Source organism: Pinus tabuliformis, chromosome 9 (assembly GCF_031772625.1).
Source record: "Pinus tabuliformis cultivar Carrire ecotype Pingquan chromosome 9, CPIR1, whole genome shotgun sequence".
Taxonomy (NCBI): domain Eukaryota; kingdom Viridiplantae; phylum Streptophyta; class Pinopsida; order Pinales; family Pinaceae; genus Pinus; species Pinus tabuliformis.
This window is the reverse complement of record NC_142307.1, coordinates 969493423-969520581: the sequence shown is the minus strand read 5'-3', so window position 1 is coordinate 969520581 and position 27159 is coordinate 969493423. Positions and strand designations below refer to the sequence as shown.

Here is a 27159-nt window from a genome sequence, read left to right as displayed (position 1 = left end):
GCGAGAGCGGCCCAGAATTATAACATTGTTGAGGACTTAGCTGTTTCACCCTCAGCAATGTCGGCTTTGGAAGTGCTGCAATCATGCCCAGCACAACGCAAATTACTTTTGTCGGCTATAGGAGCTGTTGATGTTCAGGACCCGAACCTAATAATCTTTGATCTAGAAAATAGTACACCGCGTTTGCCTCATCAAATGGCTTTCCAGATCCCAGTGATAGTCAAAAACAGGCCTATTCATCGGACTGTAATTGATGAGGGAGCTTCCACGTGTATTATGTCAATACAGTGTTGGAGATCGCTTGGTTCTCCTTCACTAAATCAATCCCCGACAATTATGAAGGCCTTTGATGGCCGTGGGTTTCATCCGTTTGGCATTCTACAGGATTTGCCTATAGGGGTTGAAGGAAAAACTGTTAGTCTGGATGTGGAGGTGGTTGATGCCCCTCTAGACTACAACCTTCTCTTGGGTCGAAGTTGGTCTTACGCTATGACAGCGGTCGTTTCATCGGTCTTTCGAGTAATTAAGTTTCCACATAATGGAAAGATCGTAACAATAGACCAGCTGGCTTATTTTTCATCCGACCCATCCTCTTCAGAGATTATTCAGCATGTCGGTAAAACGACTATCCCTAACAAGGATGTTGGAGTAGGATTAGTTAAAGATGCTGGTTTACTGGGAACTTTTCCTTTTCCTCCAATCAACGCATTGTCTTCGTTTGCATCCATTCATATGATTACATCAGACACCATTGTTTATGACGATCCTTGGATCGTTCCTTCTGAATCTGAGATAGACTCATTTGGTGATGCTATGCCTTTGAGTCCATATGAAATTGCCTATGAAGCTGTGCAGTCTTTTATCGACCCGCGTTCAACCAAAATCGACCAAATGAATGTGGTCCGCGAGAAATCACTTTTCACATCAACCTCGGAGTTAATAGCGTTTCCCAAAGTTGTTTCATCTGACGAGCAACTTCGTGAAGTCCTGTGTGTAGACGATTTACCATGGGAAGATCTCCATCACAGATCTTCGTTTTTACTTGAGGATGATCGTTTTGAAAATGATTTTTCATCAATCTTTACAGCTGAATATGTCAAAGAAGCTCAAAATCCAATGAAACATCCTGATTCAGAGCTGAATTTGGGAAAAATTTCTCGAACTATTCCGATTGACATTTCAGTCAAGCCTGGAATTGTTGAGAACATTCATATAGGTGCCTCGTGTACAGATGACGAAATTCAGACATACAAGGCCCTATTTCCAGAATTCCGCGACGTGTTTGCCTGGTCCTATGAGGAAATGCCAGGAATTGATCCCGCGATTGTCGTTCATGAGATCAAGACTTACCCGGACGCTAAACCCGTCCGGCAACGTTTGCGTCAGATTCACCCACGAAAAGCGGCTGCAATTAAAGCAGAAGTTGAGAAGCTGTTGAAAGCAGGTTTCATTTATCCGATCCCGTTAACGGATTGGGTATCGAATATTGTTCCCGTTAACAAAAAACAGGGAACAATAAGAATATGCATCGATTATAGGGACATTAATCGAGCTTGTCCAAAGGACAACTACCCAACACCCTATATCGATCAAATAATTGATGATTGTGCCGGCAGTGAAATATTTTCCTTTATGGACGGTTTTTCCGGTTACAATCAAATCAATATTCTACCTGCCGATCAACCAAAAACGGCTTTCATTTGTCCATGGGGGACATTTTCTTATTGCAAATTACCTTTTGGGCTTAACAATGCCGGAGCAACTTTTCAAAGGGCGATGTCTTATGCGTTTCATGACATCAAACACATTGTGCAACCGTATCTCGATGATTTGCCCGCTCATTCATTACATCGAGCTGACCACCTTGTCCATTTACGAGCAATTTTCATGAGGTGTAGGCATTATCGAATTCGGTTGAACCCACACAAATGTGTCTTCTGTATAGAAGTGGGTCGATTACTGGGATTTGTAGTTTCGAAAGCCGGCATTCGCATCGATCCCTCGAAGGTCGAAGCTATCATCAAATTGCCTCCTCCTTCGAGTCTTTGCCAACTCCAAAGTTTGCAGGGGAAAGCAAACTTTTTACGACAATTCATTCCTAACTACGCCGAGGTTACAAAAGGTTTTACCCGGTTGTTGAAACAGAACGCTCAATTCTCTTGGGATGAGATAGCTCAGAAATCTTTTGATGCACTCAAGCACGCGTTGACCCATGCACCGTTGTTGCATCCTCCCAACTACAACCAGGATTACTTTTTGTACCTCGCCGCCGCTCATTCCACCATTGGAATGGTCTTAGTTCAGGAAGATGAATTCGGAACGGAACATGTGATATATTACCTTAGTCGGACGTTAAATCCAACTGAGCTAAAATATTCACATGTGGAGAAATTGGCATTGGCAGCCGTTCAAGCTGTCCAACGTTTTCGTCACTACATTTTACTCCGTAAAACTACAGTCATTTCGGATTGCAACCCTATGATCTACATTTTGACTAAACAATTGCTAGGGGGCAAGTACTCTAAATGGATTTTTATCCTGCAAGAGTTCGACTTGGAGTTTGAGAAATCTAAGTCTAAGAAATCTTTAGTTTTTGCAGAGTTAATGTGTGACTTCCCGCGTGCTGACACGGAAACTGTGGCAGAGGAGCCCATTGCGGACGAATCTTTGTTTCTCATCAGCACTTTAGATTCGTGGTATGGGGATATCATCGTATATCTCCAGACCCAATCCTTTCGGAAGACGGAACGTCGGAAAATTCGATTCCAGTCCCAACAGTACAAAATTATTGGAGATACTCTTTATCGTTGTGGGGCGGACTTGGTTTTTCGACGTTGCTTAACTCACGAAGAAGCTGAAAGGGTTCTTAATGACTGTCACTCTAAAGCGTGTGGCGGTCATATGTCTGGGTATGCCACAGCCCAAAAGATATTGCGCGCTGGCTACTTCTGGCCGTCCTTGTTTAAAGATTGTATTACTGCGGTCCGAAAATGCCACAACTGTCAAGTGTTTGATCGAAAGATGCGCGCTCCACCTGCTCCTCTCCACCCTATAATTTCCGTTGGTCCTTTTGCCAAATGGGGTATCGATTTTATTACATGTAACCCTCACTCGGCCGGGGGGCATGCGTATATCATCCTTGCGGTAGATTATTTTACTAAGTGGGCCGAGGCGATGCCTACATTCGAGGCAGACGGCAAGACAGCTGCAATTTTCGTGTTCAATCACATAATTGCTAGGTTTGGTGTCCCACAAGCGATAATCACTGACCATGGACGCCATTTTCGAAACGTTATGATGACAGAACTTACAGGCCAGCTTGGTTTGCGCCATGATAGCTCAACTCCTTATTATCCACAAGCGAATGGTCTGGTTGAGTCCATCAACAAAGTTTTAGTTATCATGATCCGACGAATCATTGGTATTCATCGGTCGAATTGGCACAACATGTTATTTTCAGCGCTTTGGGCATACCGAACCTCAGTGAAAACATCAACAAGGTTCACTCCTTTCCAACTAGTTTATGGTTTGGAAGTTGTGCTACCCATTGAATGCGAAATCCCGTCACTGCAAATGGCCATCGAGTTACTTCCAGCCACTTCCGAAGAGGAGAAGCGTTTATTATACTTAGCTCAATTAGATGAGACTCGACGTGATGCTGCATTGGCGATCGAGACTCACGCAAAACGTATGAAAGCTCAGTATGATCGAAATGTGACCCCTCGAAATTTTTCGGAAGGAGACCTAGTGTTATTGTATGATCAAGCTAATGATAAATTAGGTGCTGGAAAATTCGTTCCTATGTGGCATGGGCCCTATATTGTCAAGCGAAAGCTAGCAAAAGGGGCCTATGAGCTGGTAGACTTTGACGGGGACTCTTTGGGTAAACCCAGAAATGGACTTTACCTAAAGAGGTATTATGCTTAAAAGATGGGTATGGAGATTTTAGTTAGGTTAGGTTTTTCTTTCTAGCTGGTGTGTTTGTTAGTTTAGACAGTGTGCTTAGCTTAGAAAGTGTGTTTTTCGTCGTTATTCTGGCTTATCTTGGTTTTACTCTTGATATTGCAGATGTCGATGCCTCTCCAAACATACATTGGGTTTGCTGATGGTGCTTGTCGTAGTACACGGAATATCTCTTCCGCAGCTTGGGTTATCTATTCGCCCTCTGACGAGTTAGTTTCTATGCATGGGGTGAGCCTCGGTCAAACAACAAACAACATTGCCGAGTACAGTGCAGTGATTGAGTTATTGTCTGAATCTATTTCATTTGGGATTCGGAGTTTGATAGTGAGGTTAGATTCTGAACTCGTTGTATTACAGCTTAATAGAGTGTATGCCATTAGAAATCCAGTGTTATTAAGGTTATTTTTGAGAGTGCGTCTCTTGGAACGTGAATTTGATTACATTGAATATCAGCATATTCCAAGGTCTTTAAATACATTAGCAGATGCAATTGCTTCTCGAATGTTAAATAGACATTTGCAATAATCATACATGTAAATTTAAAAACATTTCATCACACATGTTCAACAGATAAGCCGGTAATAATGATATATATAGATAGGAGTGTGTCAAAAAATACATCGTCTTCGATCATAGGTTGAAAAACACCTTATGATCGGCAAAAATGATAAGTACAAAAAACCAAAATGTCACATGTGTCTACAAAACGACCATCCAATCACTGGTGATGATCTCTATATGACACCACTGCACGGGCCACCCTACACAAGAACCTCCTAAAAGGTCCTGGGACCCCGACTACATAGCGCTGAAGCCTGATAGGAATATCATCTATAGTAGTCTCCGGTATATCTGCTGTAAGACGCTCTAGGTCTTGTTCCAACTCAGCTAAAGTCTCTGTGGCCTCGTCCTGTGGGGCCGGTGCCGCTGCAACTGGTAGTCTCCTCTCGAAAGGCCGGAGATTGGCTGGACGACGTGGGCCTACATCTGCATTTTGAAAATTATTACTATCAGTTTTGAGACGATATAAAAACAAACAAAAAAATAGATAGTTTAAAAACTTGTGAAAAATGAATTACCTGTGTCATCCCATTGTTCTCCCGGTGGAAGAACCATGTCCGGATCTCCACGAAAATCAACTCCGGCATAAGGAAAATCCTGTATAGAAAAGACCTGGTCCTCTAACCAGTGAAAGTACTCTGGAGTAAATCGGACAACCTCCGTGCCCTCATCAGGATGACGGGCCATAACCGCAACCCATCGCATCAATTTGGGCTCTCGGGGAAGCCCAGCCTCAACAGTGAGCTGCTGTGGGATCAGCATCGGAACCCTCTCTAAGCCAAAACTCACAACTAAAGGCCCATAACCAAAAGTCTTTAGCTGTCCGTTTTTGGCTCTAGTTAGTTGGCCCTTTAAATTGGCCAACACAGCATCACACCAGTTGAAAATGGTACCTCGATAGCAATCAATCGCCATCCGCATCTGGGATCCAGTGGCAATGTGTAAAGCGGCAGCCCCGCAAAGTCTGGTAACTGTAAAAGCAATCACCATAAGTTCAGGGCGGGATATAGTTTTGATCTCTATCCCCTTCTCCTGAGACTGAGTGTTACACCACTCTAGTCGGAGACTAGCGATGGACTGGCCACCCGGCCTAGTCCCGAACAGAGTCAAGTGTTCGCCTCTCTTGGGCAAACCAGTGAGGAAGTAGATATCTGCGAGCTCTATCTCGAGCTGGTGCCCTCCAATGTAAAAACACTGGTCCTGAACGTTCCATCTTTCTACCAGCCACTCTAGAAAGCGCACTTGGGCCCTCATGCCAGGTATGGCCCAGTATTTATAAAGGCCGCATGCCTTCAAAGCATCAATTGACAGTTGATGATTAATGGCGGCCAAATCAACATCTTCGTGCTCTCTCTCGTGCCAATCAAGCATGGTGAACAATCTAAACACCAGAAAACATCCATTAGAATCCATGAAATCAAAAATTGTTGGTCCAATTTAGAGAATTTGGGGTTTTAAAACTCTTTGCGCGGAGTACGCACCCCGCCTTTAGGAACAGAGCGTGCATACGCAGGTTCCCTTAAGGCAAGGTGCGTACGCCCGGCATTTTCCCAACTGAGAAAATGTCGGGGTATGCGGGTCCCTAGTGTGGCACCTGCGTCCCCCGAAAGGCGGATCTTGAAACCCCAAAGCCTCAAAAAATAAAATCTAGGGCCTAAAAACAAATTCTAAACGGATGAAAATGAAGAGGAGGATGTTCAAAATTACCTGAAAGAGACGGCGTTCGATTTCGACGGTCGGATTCTCCGCAATGTCCACGGGAAGTTTCTTGCCAAAAGCCCTTTTTCTCTCCTCAACAGTAAAATGGTAAAAATGAATTGGTAAAAGCCCTTTTTATAGGTTTTTTGGGTAAATAAATGGTAAATTTGTTTATTTTTCACCATGAAAAGGTATTTTTCAAAGTATTTTTATCTATCTTCAACAGGTATGAGTAATGTGTTGGTTTTTGTGCAGGATAAAGGATTTTCAGGGAAAATTGTCATTTTTTACAAACAAAAACATCAGAGTCATCTTTAAGCCCTTTTCTGACTCCTAAAACATGAAAAGATTGCCGAGCATTTCTTTTACACTCGTTAAAACGGAATTAAAAGACGGTCCTCTTATAGCCCTTTTCTGACCGTAAAAACATGAAAAGATTGCCGGATTTTTGTCATTTCAAATTCGATATTGGAAATAAAACGACGTGTCCTTGATCGCTTTTTACTTTTCAGGTCAGAGACACTAATCATGAAAGTACTCCTTGGTCGTAAAGATCAAGCGGTTCTCTCAAGTATTATTTTATACTTTTTCTGGCTTGGGAGACACAAATTTACGAAAAAGGTCAACCCTGGAGTCTTCTTAAGTTTTTTCAGACTCTCTAAAATTGAAAAACGCCGAGTTTCTCCTATACTGGACTCGTTAAAATTTCACAGTAAAGGACTTGTTCGATTACAAACAGGAACGGACCACTCCTTCTTAGGGTTCGAATCTAAACTAAGTTGGACTCATCCCAAGGATGAGCTTATAATCAAGCATATGTTATCCTCCTCAAGCTTGTAAAAAATAAAGAGGTACTTGCCAGAAATGGTGGGGGAAAAGAGAGAAAAATGAGCCTATTTGTTATCCTTTGTCTCAGAAAAACCTTATCACCACTCTTGAACACGACACTTTTCATTCACCTGGGTTGGGAAATCCTTTGCCTAATAGTTGATCAAACCACATTGAAAATATTCAGCCAGTTTTTGGGTATTAACTTTGGGTCAATTGTCACCAAGCCATCTGTTGTGTCGTTATGTGTTCAAGAGGTCACTGCAAATAAACCATTCATCTGCAAAATACCTGTCATCCATCTTGACCATCCCTGAGTCAGTCCTTACAGCTACATTTCTTCAACTTGATCTATGATTTCGTGTTGTGGGCTTGCCTGCAACGGATCGCTTTCTATCGACATCAGCACATTATCTAGAAAGATGATCTAGGAATCGTCAGTACCTTGAGATCTGCATGCCTCAATGGCAGGTTTCTCGCCTTTGACGACAGTTTACATCATTGACTTTCGATCAAAGGATTCCGTGACATGTTCGACATCAACACATTCATTCACATCTCATGGATTGTACTGGGTACTTTGAGAACCATTGACATCACTGGTGGTCTCTCTCACACTTGTTAACAGTTTACATCATCGACTGGTAATCAAGTGGTTTCTACCATGTTCGACATCAACTCATTTATTCGCATGGATAGAATCGTACTATTTCGGGAAGTAGAAATGAAGACCCTGGATCTAGTTTCCACCATCCAGGCTGCGAGGAGTTTTGTATTCATTATACAGTAGACTAATCATAAACAGATGGCTGCGTCCATACTGTGTCTACATGAGTCTATGATTATGATGTACTGCGAAATCATTCCTATATTAGAGCAGTAGTTAGTTTGTTAGTTAAAGTTTTCAATCTGAGTATGGGAATGCCTACCTCAGCGATGATATGATCTTATATATGTATTTTGTGTTGAATATTTGCAGGTTCCGACTGGGCTCTCCACAAGATAATCCTTGAAATGATAAAGTACTTCACCCTTCCTAGATGATATGAAACCCTAATCTACTACAGGCTTCGCACTTTAGGGGGCAATCTGTTACACTAAAATTTGTCACCATGACTATTTGCAGTCAGTATGGCTCCATCAATTGTCATACTGTCCTCCTTGGCAAGTCTTATACCTCTGCTCCTCATGTCAAACTCCAAGAAAGAGAGAAAGTCCTTAAAAGTCAATATAACTTTGGTTATGCAGCTTCTCTTACCCTTACCTGCGTGTACGCACCTCAAGTTCATAATACATGCGTACTTGTACGCTCTGTCTGTAAAGGGGTGGGTGCGTACTCCTGTAAAGGTCAAAAGGCGCAAGTTTTACTTCAAAAAAGTTACTTGTGGTCGAATCTAGAGCATTCTAGAAGATGGTTTGACGTGGATTGAGCGCCTCCAGATGGTTCATGCATCCCAAAGAAAGAGTAACTTATCCCATCAAGAGGGGAGCTATCCCATTGAAAGAGGGGCTTATCCCATTGATGGTGGACCTGATTAACTTCCTCCAAAGCATTATAAATACAGGCATTGGGCCAAAGGGAGGAGAGGTTGAAAAGCTGAACATTCCTAAGGGTAGATGCTGCTGAAATTAGGACTCCCTTTTAGAGCTTGAGAGGAGAGATTCCCATCCTTTCTTAGCTTCATTTGGAAGTGGGTGAGCTGATCAAAGTAAAGGAGAACTCTTGCTGGACCCTGGGAGGGACCTGCACAACACCAAGGCACTGGTTGTAATGGTTTCTTTTGTTTCCAATTAATACAATTAAGTTCATTTTTCTCAACAAGTTGTTATATATAATTTGTTTCATATACTCCTTGGTCTTTATGATGAATATGTTTTATTATATGAGTTATTCAGGTGCTATGTAATCGTTTGCTTGTTAGTGAATGCAGGCTTCAAGGAGAAGGAGGAGCTCATCTGGATCGGAGAGGCTTGGCTGCTACAAACAGCGTTGGACTAAAGGTATGCTTTAAACACCTGGTTGCTCATATTTTAAACGCATATTTAGGGAAAGATAGTGCTTGATTGTTTTGTTTGTCACTAGAAAGCCTTAGCTTCTAGGGAGGTCGGTTTTGTCCGCAAAATTGACTCTTTCCGCATGACACAAGCATTTCAATATATGTGTTAAGGCTTAAACCCACAGCCACATATAATATATGGGAAACATTATAAAACCCCTTTATAAAGATTTCGGTCACATATACATTACTACACAGGAACCCATGTAAATCCACTCAAATGAACATTCGCGGATTTCAAATCTTATCCGCCCGCCTTTATAGTTATCGCCGGGTCCGGATTTCGGCGATCACAATAAATCCCTTTACTCCGACCTCCGATGCCCTTGCGGACCCGGTACCTCTTACATCCCTTCCTAAAATGACTTCGGTTTCGTCATATCGGCGGATTCCTTACCGGTGAGTCTTGATGGGTTGCAGATCCGATCTCCTTTAGGCTGCTCCAAATATAATTTCGGCTCCGGATGATTTCAGCGATCGCTACCTCCGCTGCTCCGATGCGATACAAGAGTTCTGCGGACCCGATATGATTTTACACTTCACTTGATAATAGTTTCGGCTCCGGATTTCGCTGATGTGATAAGGATTCTCTGCTCCGCGGACCCGATATGCTTTCTATTTTGCTTGATAAGAGTTTCGGCTTCGGATTTCGGAGCTTGCACCTTGAACAGTTCCGACATTCTAGATGCGATATATTATAGATTGTTTTTAATAAGTCCATCGGGTCCATGCCTCTATCGCAATCGGCAGATTATAGCGCCATCCCTTATGACTTGCGATCACTGCGGATGCGATATGATATTAAGCCACAGTCTATATTCCCGTCGGGTCCACAACCGTATATCGCAATCAGGGGTTTCGGGAGTGACAACCCTTTGAGACCAACGACATATTGGATGCGATATTACATTTAGCCAGTTTATAATGGAGCCGCGGGTCCGTGTTATTATATCGCATCTCTCTCTCTCTCTTTATATATATATATATATATATTTATATATATACTCCTCAGTACTCCCGATAGTTCTTCCTTTGGCATTGTTGTTTGTAATATGTGCCCGCCGATAGTGTTAAGGCATATATATATGGGTTTTCTCCTTCGATGGCCCTATTTGCTTGTAATATATATATGGCTCCTCTTGGCTCCTCTTGCTCCATCTGCTCCTCTCGGTCCATTTTCTCCATTTGCTCCATATATATTGCTCCTCTTGGCTCCTCTTGCTCCATCTGCTCCTCTTGGTCCACTTTCTCCATTTGCTCCTGTAGCTCCTCCGATGGCTCCTCTTGCTCTGACACTCCTTCGATATGGCTCCTCTTGCTCTGGCACTCCTCCGATATATGTGGCTCCTCTGGCTTGGTTTGCTCCTCTTGGCTCCTTTTGCTCCTCTTGTCTCCGAGACACCATATTGACATCAATGACAATCTGTGTCCAACACCAAAATCTGAACATTTCATTTGGATGCCAAACATCTTAGGCTTTTATAATCATATTCTTTCAAAAAACTATCTCAACAATCCTTCAAAAGTTCTCTAAAATTAAATTGTTTTCTTTGAAAACGGGGCAAAAGAAATGGTATGATGTAGTCACAAAACTAGGTATAATACTTAAATCCATATAATGGAGATGAATTGTGTTTATCACATATTTATTTTTATACTTTATTATATCTAGGTTAAACTTGGGTTAGGGTTAGCCCACATGCTGGATGGAAAAATTAATTTCCCAACTATGCAGACAAAATTTATGCCCCACAATTAGCTCTCACCCTGAACCCCTTCCCCATGAGATTTGAATATGTGATCCAATGAGTACTAAACCCCACACAAACCAATTGGCCTACATCCCATGGGTATTTATCACATATTTACATGTTGTATACATACATCTCTTTCTCTTTCTCCCTCTCTCTCTCCCACACACAAACATTTTTTTTTCTTCTAAAAAAACTTCATTGGATTCCCCCCTCTTCTTTGAAATATCAAGATGGAGGGTGGCTTAATTGCCAGTCATGATATTAATTAGTAACCTAATAAGACTCAACTAAATTAGAACTAGAGAACTCCATGATAAACTTCATCTTGCAAATGTGCATTTAAACTAATCGAGCTAACCTTGTCACCCCCTCAACACACACATGCACATGTATTTATTTTTTATTGAAAGGAAAATCTCACTGGGAAACCTAAGAGATGCTTCTCCACATTTATGGATGACACCCTTAGTGAATTCATTAGCATATACCAATGTGTTTAATGTAAGGGATTTGAACTAGGCACTAGTAGGCACAAGACTACCCAAATGCCCAATACATTGGCACAACTAGTTGAGTTAACCATTTGGTCAAATGATTGGAAACATCTTGTCCTACTTTCAAGCACTTAAGTGAGAGTGAGCTTATTGCACTTTGCTAAGTTGCAATAGGGCCATGATGGCCAAACACGTTGTTAGCGAGATTTGAACTTGGGTTAAGAGGATATCGACTCCTCATTTTAACCACCCAAGCTAGATTTGATTCTCACACACACACACACATGCACACGCATCCACGTGCATGCTTTATTTTTCCAAGGAAAACCCTATGAGGAAATTAAAGGGATGCTTCGTCACAATTGTGGCTGGAATCCCTGGTAAACTTGTATTAAAACACTAATGCACATTATCCACAAGGAATTGAATCGAGTCCTTACTAGCATGAGATTACCCAAATTAACAACATTGGAGGCAACATGTTAAGGTAACCCCTGGGTCTTCCAAAATTTGAAGGACATCGAGACGGTCTTTGAGTCACTTATGTGAGCACATGTCATGAAATCATTTAATGTAATCCTTGTGAGTGCAACCACACATTCATCTATTATCTCAAGGTGACCTCATGGGTCCATGAAAAGAATTGACACACATGCATACACACACACATACATTTTAACTTCATAGGACTTTCTCTCCCTTGCAAGAGCCATTGGTAACCCGAAGAGACTTGATTGGAATGGAGCTTAGACCTCTCCATTGCCAACATGCCTTTCGTTAATGGTTCAACTAATCAAGATGACACTCGGGACATGTGTGTGTTTTGGGAGAAACATTTTTTTATTCAAGCATCGCCAAGTGCTTTATTTAGAGCATATTAAATGTGACTATAATATAAAATAAAATAACCCAAAATTAAATGTGATCCATTGTAATACTTTTGAACTAGAAATGAAAACTTGAGGGCTATTCAAATTGATTTATTCTTTTAACATTACTAAAGCAAAAAATTAAATTAAAATTGAATGTGATTGATTATGATGCTTTCCACTACCTCTCAAAATGTCACAACCTACCATGTCACCTTCTACAATATCAATATTATTACCTCATATTGATATCAAAATTAACCCTTCATACCCCAATAATAAGAGATTCTCTTACACAAAATACTAATAGAAAAGTAAACAAAAACACAATGCACTAAACACTACCATTGCCATTACTAAGTTCAAATATCATCCCCAATGAAACCTTAAGATGGACAATATTTATCCATGTATCTTCAAAATTAAGTATGAAGACCGAAAAAAACCCATAAACCGTCAGCATTGACAATATTTATCCTTGTAACCCTTTTCCAAAATCAAGTATGCATACAAACATATGTTGGTACTCCTAATTTATCTTTGTTCTGAGTTATTGTTAGCCCTCGATTCTCTGTTTCACACGGCAATGTTCCATTGGTGACCTAGCCAGCCCATTGCTCCTTCTCCTTACGTACAACCGAGGAGCTTTTCGATCCGCAGTCTCTTGTAGGTTTTGATGGTAATGGACTCTATCATGATTTGAGCTTCACAAAAGGCTATCCTCAGCAGGTAATTGATCCATGGTCACATGGGGCACCGGGGCTTAACATGGAGGCAACCTTGAGATGCCAGAACCGCGGAGGCAGTAGGATGATTATAGATTATAAGCCCTGAAAAACAGAGGCGCATTCAATTTCTGTTTTGAGCCTGGATTGGGGCTGGAGATCTCATAGGGTGTCTTCCGGGGCCGTCCTGATTAAGAGGGGACTGTAAAATATATATATCTATAAATGTATTTACACAGACGATTAATTTTATATACTGTTGTTGCAGAAGATATGATAACATTGGGGGATGTGACAGCTGGAAGATTGAGTAGGGTTAGGGTTAATTAGGGTTAAGAAATTTAAGGCAGGTCACGGCATGGCAGGTCAAATATTGCCAACGCATAGGGAACCAGGGGGGTCCAGCAGCGGAATTAATACGACCATCGTTTTGGTGCCAACGCGCTTCGTCTGGCCCCATGGAGGCCGTCGCGTATTCCTCGTTGGTTCCTTCACCAGGTAATTATTATTCATTCCAAGTATAATTCTTCTCAGTTTATTAGTTTTCATTTTTTATTTTCAATTTTAGTTTTAATTTTAATGTGCACTGCTGTTTTGATTTTCGATAAGTGGAGAAGCATTGCAGTTCAATCTACTCTTATGTCAAATTCACCTAGAATTTGCACTTAGCCCCAGCCGCTTATTGGTGCCTCCGGGGAATTGAACCTTTGCGGGTGGTCTAACACGCCACTGTCTTCACTGCTAAATCACGAACCCATTGGCCATTGCTGGAAAATTGATCTCAAAACGTCTAGATCCGAAAACAAAAAAAACTGAAACACAACTATAGAGGATGAACCCAGAAACACAACCATGTATCACATTCGAGATACAATTTAACAGGCCATCAGAGCTGGGTAGTTTCTTTTTGTTTTGTTTATTTTTTTGTGGAAAGCTTCTGGTATTAACAGGCAAACTAAACTACATATTCTAGACAGTTGAAACTTGGCTTTCATCCAAGAGGCAACTTGTGTTTACCACTCTGGGAAATTCCAGGGGATTCCTTCTAACTTTATCCACATTATTGGAGATAAAGTTCCATTAGCAGTTGTGCTTAAAATTTGAAATAGTCTTTAATTAAGCGATTCTGGCAGTAAACACATTGAGATTCCTTCAAAGAATCTGAAATCTATTGGTGCGTAACAGATTTGTTAGAGTTGATCTGGTGGCTTGGTTAGTATTCCCTAGGTAGATAGGTTGATGTGATCCCTGGGGAGTAGTCTTAGATACCTAATCTTTAGGGATTGAGGTACATTATAAATATCTTTGCAATAGGAGAAATATGAAGAGTCAAGGGTGAATGTCAAGGGTCATCAGAGGTCTTGGAAAATGAAACCAAGAGTCATATTGTCAATGTATTTATGAATGATTCACATTAATAAGACAAACAATTTGTGGAGTTATTACCTTAGCCTAACAGTGATATTGGAGCATAGATGTATTTTTATGACTCCTGTTCTTGCCCTCTGCGTCCATGGATCTCAACGTAGGTTGTATGAGTAGGTTGCATTTTTTTCTCTCTCGTGTGCGTGTCAGCTTTGTCTATTTTATTTGGCGTTATTTCTCCCGCCCTCTTCTTGACTTAGTGTTGCTAGATGTCTTCCATATCAACACAATGTTGGGTGACGAGGGTTGATTGGTCCAACATATTAAGCTTTAGAGAATCCATTGAAGTAATAAAATGTTGTATGTATTCGATGATGGTAATGGTAGTGCCCAAGTGTGAGGATGAGGCTCTGTGTTCGACGGTGGTCAAGATCTTGGAAACAAGTGAGCAATTCACAACAGTGAAGCAAAGCCAACTTTATCGATTCTTCACATAATTCAATGGCCATGGATGTGTCAAAGCAAGAACCTACGAGTCCTCTGGTACTGTTAGTGTTATAGATCCCTCAAGGAATTTATGTCCTTCACAGAATTTTATGACTTATGTTAATAAGATGTTGGATCTTCCACCTTGGACAGGAGGTCATTGTAGGGCTTAGTTGGAAATTGCATTTCGCCCGTTGAAAGATATCATGTTTGATGGTCATCTTATTTTTGTTGGTTTTGACATGCACGGTCCCTAGTGACACAACTAAGGCCAAAGATTTGATTTCCATGTACATGGATATGGGGAAATTGACTTCATTCAGGGAATCGTTGAATGGTATGGTAGGAGAAGGATCGAAGCTCCCCTTGGGTGCTGATACTAATCGAGCTCCACATTATTCAAGAAGTCTTTTTGTTGATGCTATGTTTTTCAGATTGGAAGGCAGCCTGGAAGATACAAGAGGAACCTTGGTTCTACAGGGCCTAGCTGGTCTCATCATTTTCATAGCAATACCATTGATGGTTGATCTTCCTTGCAAATGATTGAACTATTTTCATAGTTATTAGAGGCCAAGAAAGCAATGGCTGTTAAAATTTGAAAGTTCTATGCATTTTTTTTGTCTGCAAAAACTTGAAAGTTCTATGCAGAAAATTGAATGTATTTTGCAGAAAACTTAATAGAACTGAATGTACTCTGCAGAAAACTGAATAGAACTGAATGTACTTTGCAAAAAACTGAATGTACTTCATAGAAAATTGAATGTTCTACGCTGTTACAATTACTTAAAATGCAGACTTTTTCAAAACTTTTCAGATCAACAATTGTAGATAGAATATAAACTCAAGGATCATATGAAAACAACTAAGCACAAATATGAGACACTGAGATTTTGGTCCAATGACCAAGGAAAACCCCTCAAGGGGGAAAACCCAAATGATTCTTTTTCTATTAGATTTCTTCAATTGTTTAGCAGAGTACACAGAGAGAGAGAGAATGAAAATGAATCAAGTCACTAATGTCTGATCAACTTGCTGGTGAAGTACCCTTGCTATTTGCTAGAAGATCTCTTCCTTCTCTTGATCAAATCATGTTCTTCACACTTTCTCCAACTCTTCCCTTGCTTTTGCTCTTCACTAGGTCTCACACTTTTCTTGGACACACTCAACACTTGGTCTCCTTCGTCACAATGAACATGCTACACTCAACTCTCACTTGCTCTTGCTTAAATAGATGAGAAATGAAAGGAGTTACAAAATGAATTCATGCCTCGAGCCAATAATAGGAGAATCAAATTCCATGAGGGAAGAGTTACTTGAGGAGAAGTGTAACTGTTAATTTTTGGTATGTTCTATGCTTAAGAGCAATTTGCTTCAATTTTTCTTATTAGCCCAATATCAATTTCCAGATTAGCAATCACATTAGCATGATAGTAAAATGCAAATAGAACATAAACATAAACAGTAGAAGACAAACCAAGACAAGATGACATAAGACGTGGCACCAACCAGGGACAAATGCCAATGTAGGGAAACCCTTGATAAAATCTTCTTATATTCTTCAATAGTTCAGTAGAGGGAGATAGTACAAATATACAAAACTCATATTTAATGACAACAACAGATAAGGCCTTGACCATAGAAGTCAATGCTGGTCATTTAAGATAGAAATCTTCTTCTAAGTGGCTTGCTCAAACCCAGCCAAGATTGGCCTTCAACAATAAGCTCAATGCATCCTTCTTATTGTTTGGAAGATCCTCCACATGGCAGCAACAGGCTGCTGCAATCATGATTCAATCTTGTCAAAACATTGACCCAACACTCCTCCACAAAATGCTTCTATCCTCCACTGTTTGCATGCTGCTCCTGCAAATCTTGTTAGTTCACAATATGTAGCCCTGAGCCCTCTACACTGTCAGCAATCTAAATTTCTATGTTGTCCTAAGGGCTCCTACAAGTAGCCCATCAAACTGACTCAACACATACAAGATGCACTTCAAAATGTGTGCACTAGCTCACTGTTCTAGGGTAACTTGGCTGCTGCAATTCTGGACTGGTTAGGGCACCCAACCACAGTCCCTAACAACCCTCAAACTAACCCAGAATTGCTTCCTCTTGCTGCGGCTGTCCTCCAATAGGGTGCTGCCCTCCATGCTACTCCTTTAGGGCAGTTTCAAGCCCAATGCACAACCCTGTCTCCCAAAAAATGGCTGCGACATCCTATAGATCCTTCATTATGCTTGCGATAGCTTCTTCGACAACTTCTTCAGCAACTTCTTAATAGGACTGTTCACTCTTCAACAAGGCTCTAAGACAATCCCCTCACCCTCGGCCTTCAAGATCAGGACTGCGACCCTCAAGATAGCACCTCGGCCTCCTCAATGATGCCCAAAACAGTGTTCCATCCCTTGCTGTCCTATCCTTTGCTTGCTGTGCATATTAGGGTCTCTTTGCTGCAGAATTAGGGCCACCTTTTGACAGCGGATTAGGACATCCTTTGCTGCGTATTGGAGCTCTCCTTAACAGTGGATAGATCTCCTTTAATTTGCGACTAGATCTCTTCTTTAACTGCGGCTAGGGCTCTCCCTTTGACTGTGGCTAGGGCTTCTCCCTTCTCACTAGGACTGCGGCTAGATCTCCCTTTTGACCTCTCTTGCCACCAAACCCAAATGAGTGGAGAGAGATCATGAGAGATGTGTGTGTCAAATGACATGAGGTCTCCTCTATTTAAATGCAACGTTGAGGATAAGTTGGGGGTAATTTGCTTGTTGGCCAACCTTGACAAATTGTCAAATAATATAAATAAATTCATATCTCCATAAATACATGTCGGAACCGGATGATCTTTAGATCAATCGTACACCTTTTGGAGAGAGGAATCCAAGAAAAATATCAGCTGCCATAAATAAGATGACCCACATGGAGTTTGGCCCTAGTTGCCAATTTTAACAGTATCTCATCCCAAGAATAGAGAGAGAGGCACACTTGTCTTAAGCACTGTTTTAAAAACTGGCTGTTTCGACTCTGATTCGGTCGAGTTGGTCCGAGTCATAGCCCAACCGGGTCGACTCGACCTTTGAACCGGATCAACCGGCGGGTTGTTACCGAGCCGGCCGAGTTGGGTAACGACTCGACTGGCTCGGTAACAACCCGGCCGGCTCGGTCGAGTTCGAGCCAACTCGGCCGGCTCGGTAACAGCGGTCGGTCAAGTCACTTCAATGGCATTTTTTTTGAAATTTCATTTTTGGGGACTCCTTGGGCTTCCCTGTCTGACTCTGATCCCTAGTATTGATATGCTATTCATGGTAATGTTAAAATTTTAAAGTAAAAGTGACATTCTCCTTAATCTTCATTTTCAACCTTTTACTTAAATTTTTAACATTACCATGAAATGACTCAGGATGTTTGAGAGTGGTTCCGACCTCATTGGATTTCATATGGAGAAAGTAGAATTTTAGATTTCATTCAAAATCCAGCAGACTTATCAGTTTTTTAGGATTTTAGGATTGGGGGATTGCAATGTTTCCATTGAATTTTGTCATGTATTAGGGTATGGAACTCATATTTAATCAAGAGCACCAATCTCGCTATGTACCTTGATGTTAGTGACATTGGTTGTCGAACTCCTTCGTGATTCGCTCCCAAACCGGTAGCTTTTGAAAATGTCGCTCCCACTCCCATTTTCGCTCCTGCTCCCCGCTTTCGCTCCTGCTCCCAAGCAACACTAAGCCAGATGATGTTGGCAACTCTAGCAGTAGCCAGTAGTACTGGTCACAGACTTTTGTTGTAGAGGCCATTTCTAGCCTCCTTGGTTATGTGTTTTTGTTTTGATCTCTATATCATCATCGTGTATGTATTGGATAGTGCACTGGGTGCCATTTTGATATAATGGATATATTCATGAGCCTACTTTGATCATATGTTGTCTTCTATCTATATTCTAATGCTGTGTGTTTGGAAACATGAATGAAAATCTTTAAAATTATGTGTTTTTATAAAAAATAAATATTTAATGTATTTTTTACAACGACCGAGTCATTGAAATCAAGCCGGCCGAGTCGATACTGAGTCAGAGTTTTAATGCATTGGTCTTAAGGAGTTACAATTCAAATTAGGGAGAGAGAGAATTACACTTAGACACAAGAGAATATTTGGTGAGAGTTTCAAATAAAATTGAATGAGAGAGTTACAAGTGCATTTAATGAGGAGGAGTTACACTTTTGCCATACATTGAATTAGTGAGGGAAAGTTACATTCTCTTAAGTGAGGAGTTACTATGTTATTCTAAGAGAGAGGTTCGATTTGCCAAGTAAGAGATTCTCAATTAAAGGTTAATGACTTTAGACTATTTTATAAATAATAGTATCATAATAATAATAATACTTGTAACAATGTTTCAAAAACTGGAACCGGTGACTGGACCGGTCCACCTAATGAAGCGGGTTTCGAACTAGAACAGGGACTGGTCAGGTCTAAATGAACTAGTTTAAAAAAAGTACATTAAATAATTAATTTTTAATGAAAATAACTATTTTTAAGATTTAAAACCATGATTCCAAGCCAATAGAAACAAAATATGCAAGGTTTGCTCATCTATATACCATGTAAAGGTGAATATAACAAAATGGCATCGAGTGCAATACATACCCGCAACAAAATACATAATCAATGAGGCTCTAAATGGCCTTTAGAGTCCGAAAACAATGCTCTAAGCTATGGGGTGAACTACTACAAGTCTACATATCAGTGATCAACAACATGATCACTCCTCACCATGATCAAACTCATCACCACTACTAGACAAGAGATCATCAACATGAGCTGCATAAATAATATGGCTCCGAGTTTGAGGACTCCTAAAACTCCTCTACAACTTTAGTAGTAGTAGCAAAAATAGATATCAAAACTAGAAATCACTGATCAACATGGTCACTCATGAAATTCATCATTGATTCAACGCTACTAGAAATACATAAACATCATCAACAAGAGATACATAAACATCATCTAACTCAAAGTCTTCAGACTTGGATTGCTCAACCTTATAACATGATAGAAATTGAAAAGGTCTATGTTAAAATTGGCAACTAGGGCCAAACTCCATGTGGGTCATCTTATTAATGGAAGCTGATATTTTTCTTGGATCCCTCTCATCGAGAGGTGTAGGATTGATCTAAAGATCATTCGATTCCGATAAGTATTCATGGAGATATGAATTTATTTGTGTTATGGGACAGTTCGTCAAGGTCGGCCAACAACTTAATATACCCCACTTGTTCTCCACGTTTTGGTATAAATACAAGTGCCTTGCAAGTCATTTGCACACACAACTCTCTTGAGATTTCTTCTTCTCCACTTGTTTTGGGTTTTAGTGGAAAGAAGAATCTCTAAGGGAAAAACGCAGTCCTAGAGGATGATGCCCTAAACGCAGAGGATGATGCCCTAGCCGTAGAGGGTGGTCTAGCCGCAGTCCAAGAGAGGAGATCTGGCCGCAGTAAAGAGGCTCCTTCACAGCCTAAATCTGCTCCTATACATTGCCCTCATCTACCCTTATACATTGTCTAAAGGATGTCTTAATCCGCTGTCATGAGGAGGCCTTAAATGTGCCCTAGCCGCAAATCTAAGGTAGGGTTACAGTTGATGTTAAATATGCCCTAGCCGCAGGTATCATCACAACAAAAGAGACTTCTAACGCAGACCTAAAATGCTGCTAGCTGTTAGGCCGAGGTTGAGGGCTAAATGTGTGATGATGGTGACATGTTTTAACGACCAAATGCTGTTGTGCTAGGCCGCAGGTCATAGCACCACTGCTGGGCTTGCGTAGGGCAGCAAAAGGCTGTCACATGCCCTTAGGCAGAAACGCAGATAGGGAGGGATTCTATTAAGGTATGGCGTTGTCATTTAAAAGGCTGTTTGGAAGTCTGTTGGAGAATCGAAGGCTATAGCCATATGAAAGTTGGAGCAGCATGATGTGGAACGCTGCTACAACAAAGATATGACAATGTTGGAGGAGCATGATGTGGAACGCTGCTACAACATGATAGGCATGATAAGAAATGTAGTGCTACATGTCGTGTGCTTGGTAACCAAGTGCAGCATTGTGATAAAAGGAGTGGCAACATGGTGCAGTATGGAGCTGCAATAGTACAACATGGTAATGAGCAACATAGGGCAGCAGCAAGAACATATGACAGCAGCAAGAGCATATGGCAACAGCAAGAACATATGACAACAACAAGAGCATATGGCAGCAACATAGGGCAGCAGCAAGAACATATGACAGCAGCTATGTTGCCAGGAAACGTGGGTGCGGGGACGGGGACGGGGACTGGGACGGGGACGACATTTTTGGAAACAGGGTGCGTGGGTTCGTCGGGTAATATAATAATATTAAACTTTAATAATTATATTTTATAAATTATAAATTTATAATTAATAATATATATGAAATTTGAATTTGTATATTTTTTCAACTCTAAACAAGAAAAATTTAATGATAATCATTTAAACATGCACATCATTGAACATTCAACATTGACATTGAAATTTCAAAATTTACCACCAAAAAACTGTTCTTTTGAATCTTTTCTGTGTAACCATGACACTGTGACAGCTATGTGAGAGAGCTCAAAATTCACAGGCTAACACTGAAAATTCAAAATACATACTAGGATAAATGCTAGACTCAGCTATTTTGGTGAAACTTGGGACAGATTTTGTCACACACAGGCTTTAAAATAACTATGCAGCTTAGGTTCATTTGCAAGGATGCCTATCAATGAATCAGGCTGTGGTCGTACAGACCCTTCCTCCTACACTCCTACACAACTAAGGAGTGTTAGCATTTCTGCCTCCTGCTCTAATTTCAAGACAACTTCTCTCCTTATTGAAATTGCTCATTCTGGCTGGAGCTTGAGCTTGTAACTTTCCTTTGAATGTTTAGTCTCCCCCATATAAAAACACAATTTTTTCATAGGAGATTCTTCTCAACCTGATAGTGGTCTAGAATTTTCTTGATGTCTAATCATCCACCTGCCCCATGCATGGTGTGCTTTGTGGTAAAGCAATCCCAAAAACAGTGGCAGCCTTACCCTTCCACAAAACACGCTTATCAGTCTTTGTTTCCCAATAAAATGCACAATAGCCATCTGATGGCTTGAGGGATATTTGTCTTTGAGTGCGAATCTCTGCCTGAATATTAATTATCTAAACATAAAACATCTTCGCAGTTTTTAGAGATTACTTGGTGTACAAGTCTGTAGAGACCATATATGATTTAGGCATATTTTCCTAGTTTTAATCTTAACATGATGTTATCAGAATGCTGTGAGAAATTGGCAGATTTTGATACTTAATTTAGCCATTGTCCAAAATAGCCCTTCGCCATTTAACAGCATCAACTGATTACAACTTATGGCTGGTCTCAATCCTACTTTCTATTTGATAAAAAATGTCTGAACCTGTATGTGTGCATTTACAGTTTATAATTTGATGGTTATTTGGCTCGGGAATGAATGTTTCATTCCAAATTGATTTACAAGAATTCTTAAAAAACAAGACTTGTAAAAAACTTAAAAAACCGGGTGCGGGTACCCGTGCAACACAGGTTTTGATGGTAAGGACCGTGGAAGAATGTTTCATTCCAAATTGATTTACAAGAATTGATTTAGGGTTTTTTAGGTTTTGTTATAAGTTTTACCTTTGTTATAAGTAATTTTTTAAATTTCAATAAAAAAAAATTATTTGAAAATTAAATTTTTAATATAGTTTTTCTTATGAAGAACCCAAAGAACCCGAAGAACGCAAGCACCCGAAGAACCCAAGAACCCAAGAACCCGTTAAAGGAAAAGAACCCAATTTTTTTTTTTGAAGAACCCGGTTCTTCATGGAAGAACCCGGTTCTTCTGGGTTCGTCTGGGAAGAACCCGTACCCGAATCCGGTACTTGGGTGCGGGAACCCGGGACGGGTTTGAGAACCCCACCCCTGGGTGCGGGTACCCGTGCAACACAGGACAACAGCAAGAGCATATGGCAGTAGCATAGGGCAGCAGCAAGAATATATGGCAGCATCAAGAATGTATTGCAGCATGCATAGTGCAATGAAGAGCTCAACATAGTGCAACAAGAGGAGATGCTGTACAGTGATGGGTACAATCATAAAGCATGATGAGATGCAGCACAATGATAGGTGAAGGAGTCACCTTGGAGAATCAATTGAAGCAGCATGTCTTCAACTGATCTCATCTTCTTAGAGATGATCTATTCTCTTATCTAGAAAGTCAAAGTGTTGACTTCTGTTGTAAATGTACTATCTCTCTCTCTCTGTGCTGAACTATTGAAGAACATAGAAGAAGAATTGATCAAGGGTTTCTCCACATTGGGGTTTGGCCCTGGCTAGCGCCACATCTTGTGTCCTCTTGTCTTCTGTGATTTATGTTTATGTTGTATTTGCAGTTTACTCTAATACTAATGTGATTGCTAATCTGGAAAAGATATCGAGCTAACTGTGAAAATTGAAATAAATTGCTCTAAGCATAGAACATACCTAAAACTAACTGTTTAACATGCCTAACCAATGATTTTGGTTTGAGTGAAGGGTTCAACTCCTCAACCTTATAATGTGTTAGAAAAAGATTAGCATGCCTAACCAGTGGTTTTCCTTTGAGTGCATTCTTGTTAAGGCCATGGTAGAGGAGTTTAACAATCATTACCACCAACATCAACAAAGTTTAACAATCAATGCCACCACGATCAAGGTTCTTAAAGGGCTTCATGCTCTTGATCAAATGCTAATCTCATACCCTCACGCATGATAGAATCAAATGGAAACATTGCAAACCCCCAAACCATGAAATCCTGAAAACCATTAAGTCTGCTGAATTTTGAGTGAAATCTGAAATTCTAGTTTCTCCTTATGAAATCCAATGAGGTCGACTCTCAAAGATCCTGAGTCATTTCATGATAATGTTAAAAATTTAAGTTACATTTCCTTTAATTTTCATTTTCATCTTTTTACTTTAAGAATTTAACATTAACATTAATTGCCAACATTGTTAGGGTTGAGATGTGTCAGAAAAATGAGATGGTAGGCATGTTTTTCTTGGAGGGACTATTTTTGGAGGAAAACAACCCTAAATTTTCCTCAAAACAACTTCAAAACTCACAAAAATGCATTCTGTGGGGTTTATAGTTGCCATGGCAATAAACCGACTGGTTTAGGACAGAACCGGTTTGTCCACTTTTTGGCGAAATGGAGGGTCAAACTGGTTTTTTTGCTAGTTTGACCCAGTGGGCTAGCTAACCGTCCGATTTGACCAGTTACCGGTTCAAACTGATCGGTTTTTAAAACACTAACTAGTAAGGATAAAAATATTAAGTCTTGACTTGTATAATCATGATTGATTTGATTTTAAAGTGGATTCCATATGTCGAGATCATCCTTGATCATTTAGACATGACTTTCTATTTTTGGAAAGTCACTTCCAAATTGAGATGCGACTTACTATTTTTGGAAAGTCGTATTAGAATTGTCAGAAATGAAATTTTATTATAGGTGGTTCAGACAGAATTGAAAGATATGAGTTCTTCTAGGAGAAATTCATCCTTGAGGTGCTAAATTTATACACTCCCTCTTAGCTAGGGAGAAATTTCTTTCAGCATCAAAGATCTTTGCTTCCTTTGATCTCTTTCATTCATCTCAGTTCAACTCTGCTTTGTAACATTTGTAACAATGAAGTCACAATCTAAAGAAGAATCATCCACTTGACACAAATTTGGAAAGGAAAGGATCATCACATGGACAAGACCCAAACAAGTCACACAGACAAGAATCAAACACAACCAAGTTTCATTAAATGTCAAGTGGTGGAACACCTGCATCCTAAACAAGTCACACAGACAAGTCTCACTACACCTATTGGCCAGATAGATGGCTTTACCCATGTCTCAAATTGTGGGTCGGATGCATATTGAGGCCTACTCTTGTGGAACACACTACACAAGAGGTCCCTCATCGTCAGGAGCTTTCCGACATCATTCCCTAAGCTTGTGAGCTTTGACATGGGGCAAAGGCAACTCAGTGTCCTCAATCAACTGTGACCGCTTCCTGGAGAGGTCATGTCCATAAGTCCAAGCTGCTCTCTAAAAACCAAGAAATTTCCTTTTGGTAAAGGCTTGGTAAGAATGTCAGCTATTTGATCATCAAGGGAGATGTGATGGAGCCTCATTGCTCCTCTCTGCACCATATCATGTATATAGTGATACTTGATCGCAATATGCTTGGACTTATCATGAAACATAAGATTTTTTGCAAGACGAATCCCACTCTTATTGTCACAATATATCACTGTTGTGTCTAGAACTTGCTCAAATAGTTCCCTGAAAAGCGTTCTTGTTAATTTTTCATAGGGTGACATTGTTCTTTGCTTTGATAATTGCATCTCATCATTAATACATTAAGTTCATCCCATATCATCATTACATTATTCAGATCTACACCATTATTCATCAACATATGCAATTATATAAAAAGAACAACGTCATCATCATCAATGCAGCGGAACATAAAATGAACAGTAGAAGAAAAGCATGCACACACATAGAGACACCAGGATTGGTCCAAGACCAAGGCAAAACCCACTATGGGGAAAACCCTTGCAAGTCTTATTCTTCTTCTTAGATCGTCATCAAATGATACAGCAAAAGGGAGTACAATGATCCATAACTTTATCTATGCAGCAAAACAATAATGATATCCATGAAACAGATCTAATCATGCTAGAAATAAAAAACCATCATATCGATGGCTGAAATGTGCTGTCACAAACTGATGTCAATTGCTGTCACTGTGTCAAACACTGCTGATCATTGCTGTCATTGAGTGGAGACTTCGAAATACTAAATTCTCATCTTTGTGTCTCAGATGCAGGGAGGAGGAGCTGTGTGAGCGTCTATAGCAGCCCTGGATGCTCTCTGAGAACTGTGTGCCAACAACTGTGGCAACCCGGATGCTCCCATACCATTCTATGCATGCGTCCGAGGACCAACTCATCAAATCTACTCAAAAACCCTTGGTCGCTCCCTTGAAGTTACTGTGCGTGCGTCCGGGACAACCTAGACGCTCTTAGGACCACTTTGTGCGAGCGTCCAGGAACTGACACCTCCAGATCTGCCTCTGAAGCCCTGGACGCTCCCATAAGCCTCTGTGCCAGCGTCCAAGGCTCTCTGGACGTTGTCATGACCACTTTGTGCCAATGTCCAGGGACTAAAAATGTTATGTTCTGTGCCAACGTCCAGAAACCAGAAAACCCTAACTCAGAGCGAACCTCACGCTTGTGATTTCAGACCCTTGCGCGAACTCCTTTCGTCAAACCTGTGCGAACCAAGACAAAAGAGGAGAAGATAACTTGATCGAATGTGTCCAAATGAGCTTGAGGTCTCTTCTATTTATAGGCTTTCCTAGAGGGTCCACTTGGGGTTAAGGCTGACCCAAGCAGTTACCCTTGTGGTTAGGGCCGACCCATTCCATAATACATGTATGAATAAAATAATTCATAACTCAACTTCCGCTTGACCAAATTGGGTGATCTTTAGGTTGATTTTGGTCCTCTCGAAAAGAGGAATCTAATGCAATTATTATCTTAGTAATTTTAGCTGTCCAAGGTGGAATTTGACCGCAGTTGCAAAAATTAACACTCCCTCTCAACTAGGGAGAATTCCACCTACCAATATCTGTCCATCGATCAATATGCCATTCTGGAATCTTCAAGTGTCATCACATATCATCACTGATCATCTCTGTCATGTAGTAATTGTGCCATGTCCATCTCAAGTGTCTCATCATCACAAATCATCATTGTACATCTCAATCTATCCTTTGCTTATTCTTGTTTATCTCTTGATTGTTCCTACTCGTATGCTGAACATTCTTGGATCTAGAAGAAGAAGAATTTGTTACCGGAGGGGAGCTCAAGCTACCACCCTCTATCCATCAGGCTGCTATCTAGAATCTTTGCCGGCGGGCTACTACTCGGATCATCATTAATCATCATGGGAGAGCATATCATCAAGGAGCACATCTCAACCTGGAATATCATCAGGGAGCAATAACTTCCACCCATACCGAGCAATAGGATAACTCATCACACAGGGGAGTACACCCTCGACCCTAGCATTTCATTGGGGAGCTTACTCTCAACCCGTCCTATTGCCTACTGATCTTCCCATTGATGACCCATAATAATCATGTGGTAGAGCACCCGCATCATAATCGACTTGGGTTGTACACCCCAAGTACACTCTCAACTTGTTGGCCAAACAAGGAGTAGTATTCCCGACAAGCTGACCTGCTTGTGGGTATGATG

The 27159-nt window shown here is 40.7% G+C and overlaps 1 protein-coding gene across 3 annotated transcripts in view; it reads left to right on the top strand.

The window, feature by feature from the left end:
• The first annotated feature begins 12698 nt into the window (after positions 1–12698).
• Positions 12699–27159, top strand: part of LOC149151952 (sucrose nonfermenting 4-like protein) — a 472173-nt gene continuing 457712 nt past the window's right edge. The window contains exons 1-2 of one of the 3 annotated variants that reach the window (XM_089444376.1): positions 12706–12953; positions 13218–13447. In XM_089444376.1, the coding sequence (XP_089300502.1) occupies positions 13308–13447 (140 nt within the window). In that variant the 5' untranslated portion in view covers positions 12706–12953; positions 13218–13307. Of the gene's footprint in view, positions 13448–27159 lie in introns of all 3 variants that reach the window. The other 2 variants (XM_089444377.1, XM_089444378.1) reach the window with 2 other exon arrangements.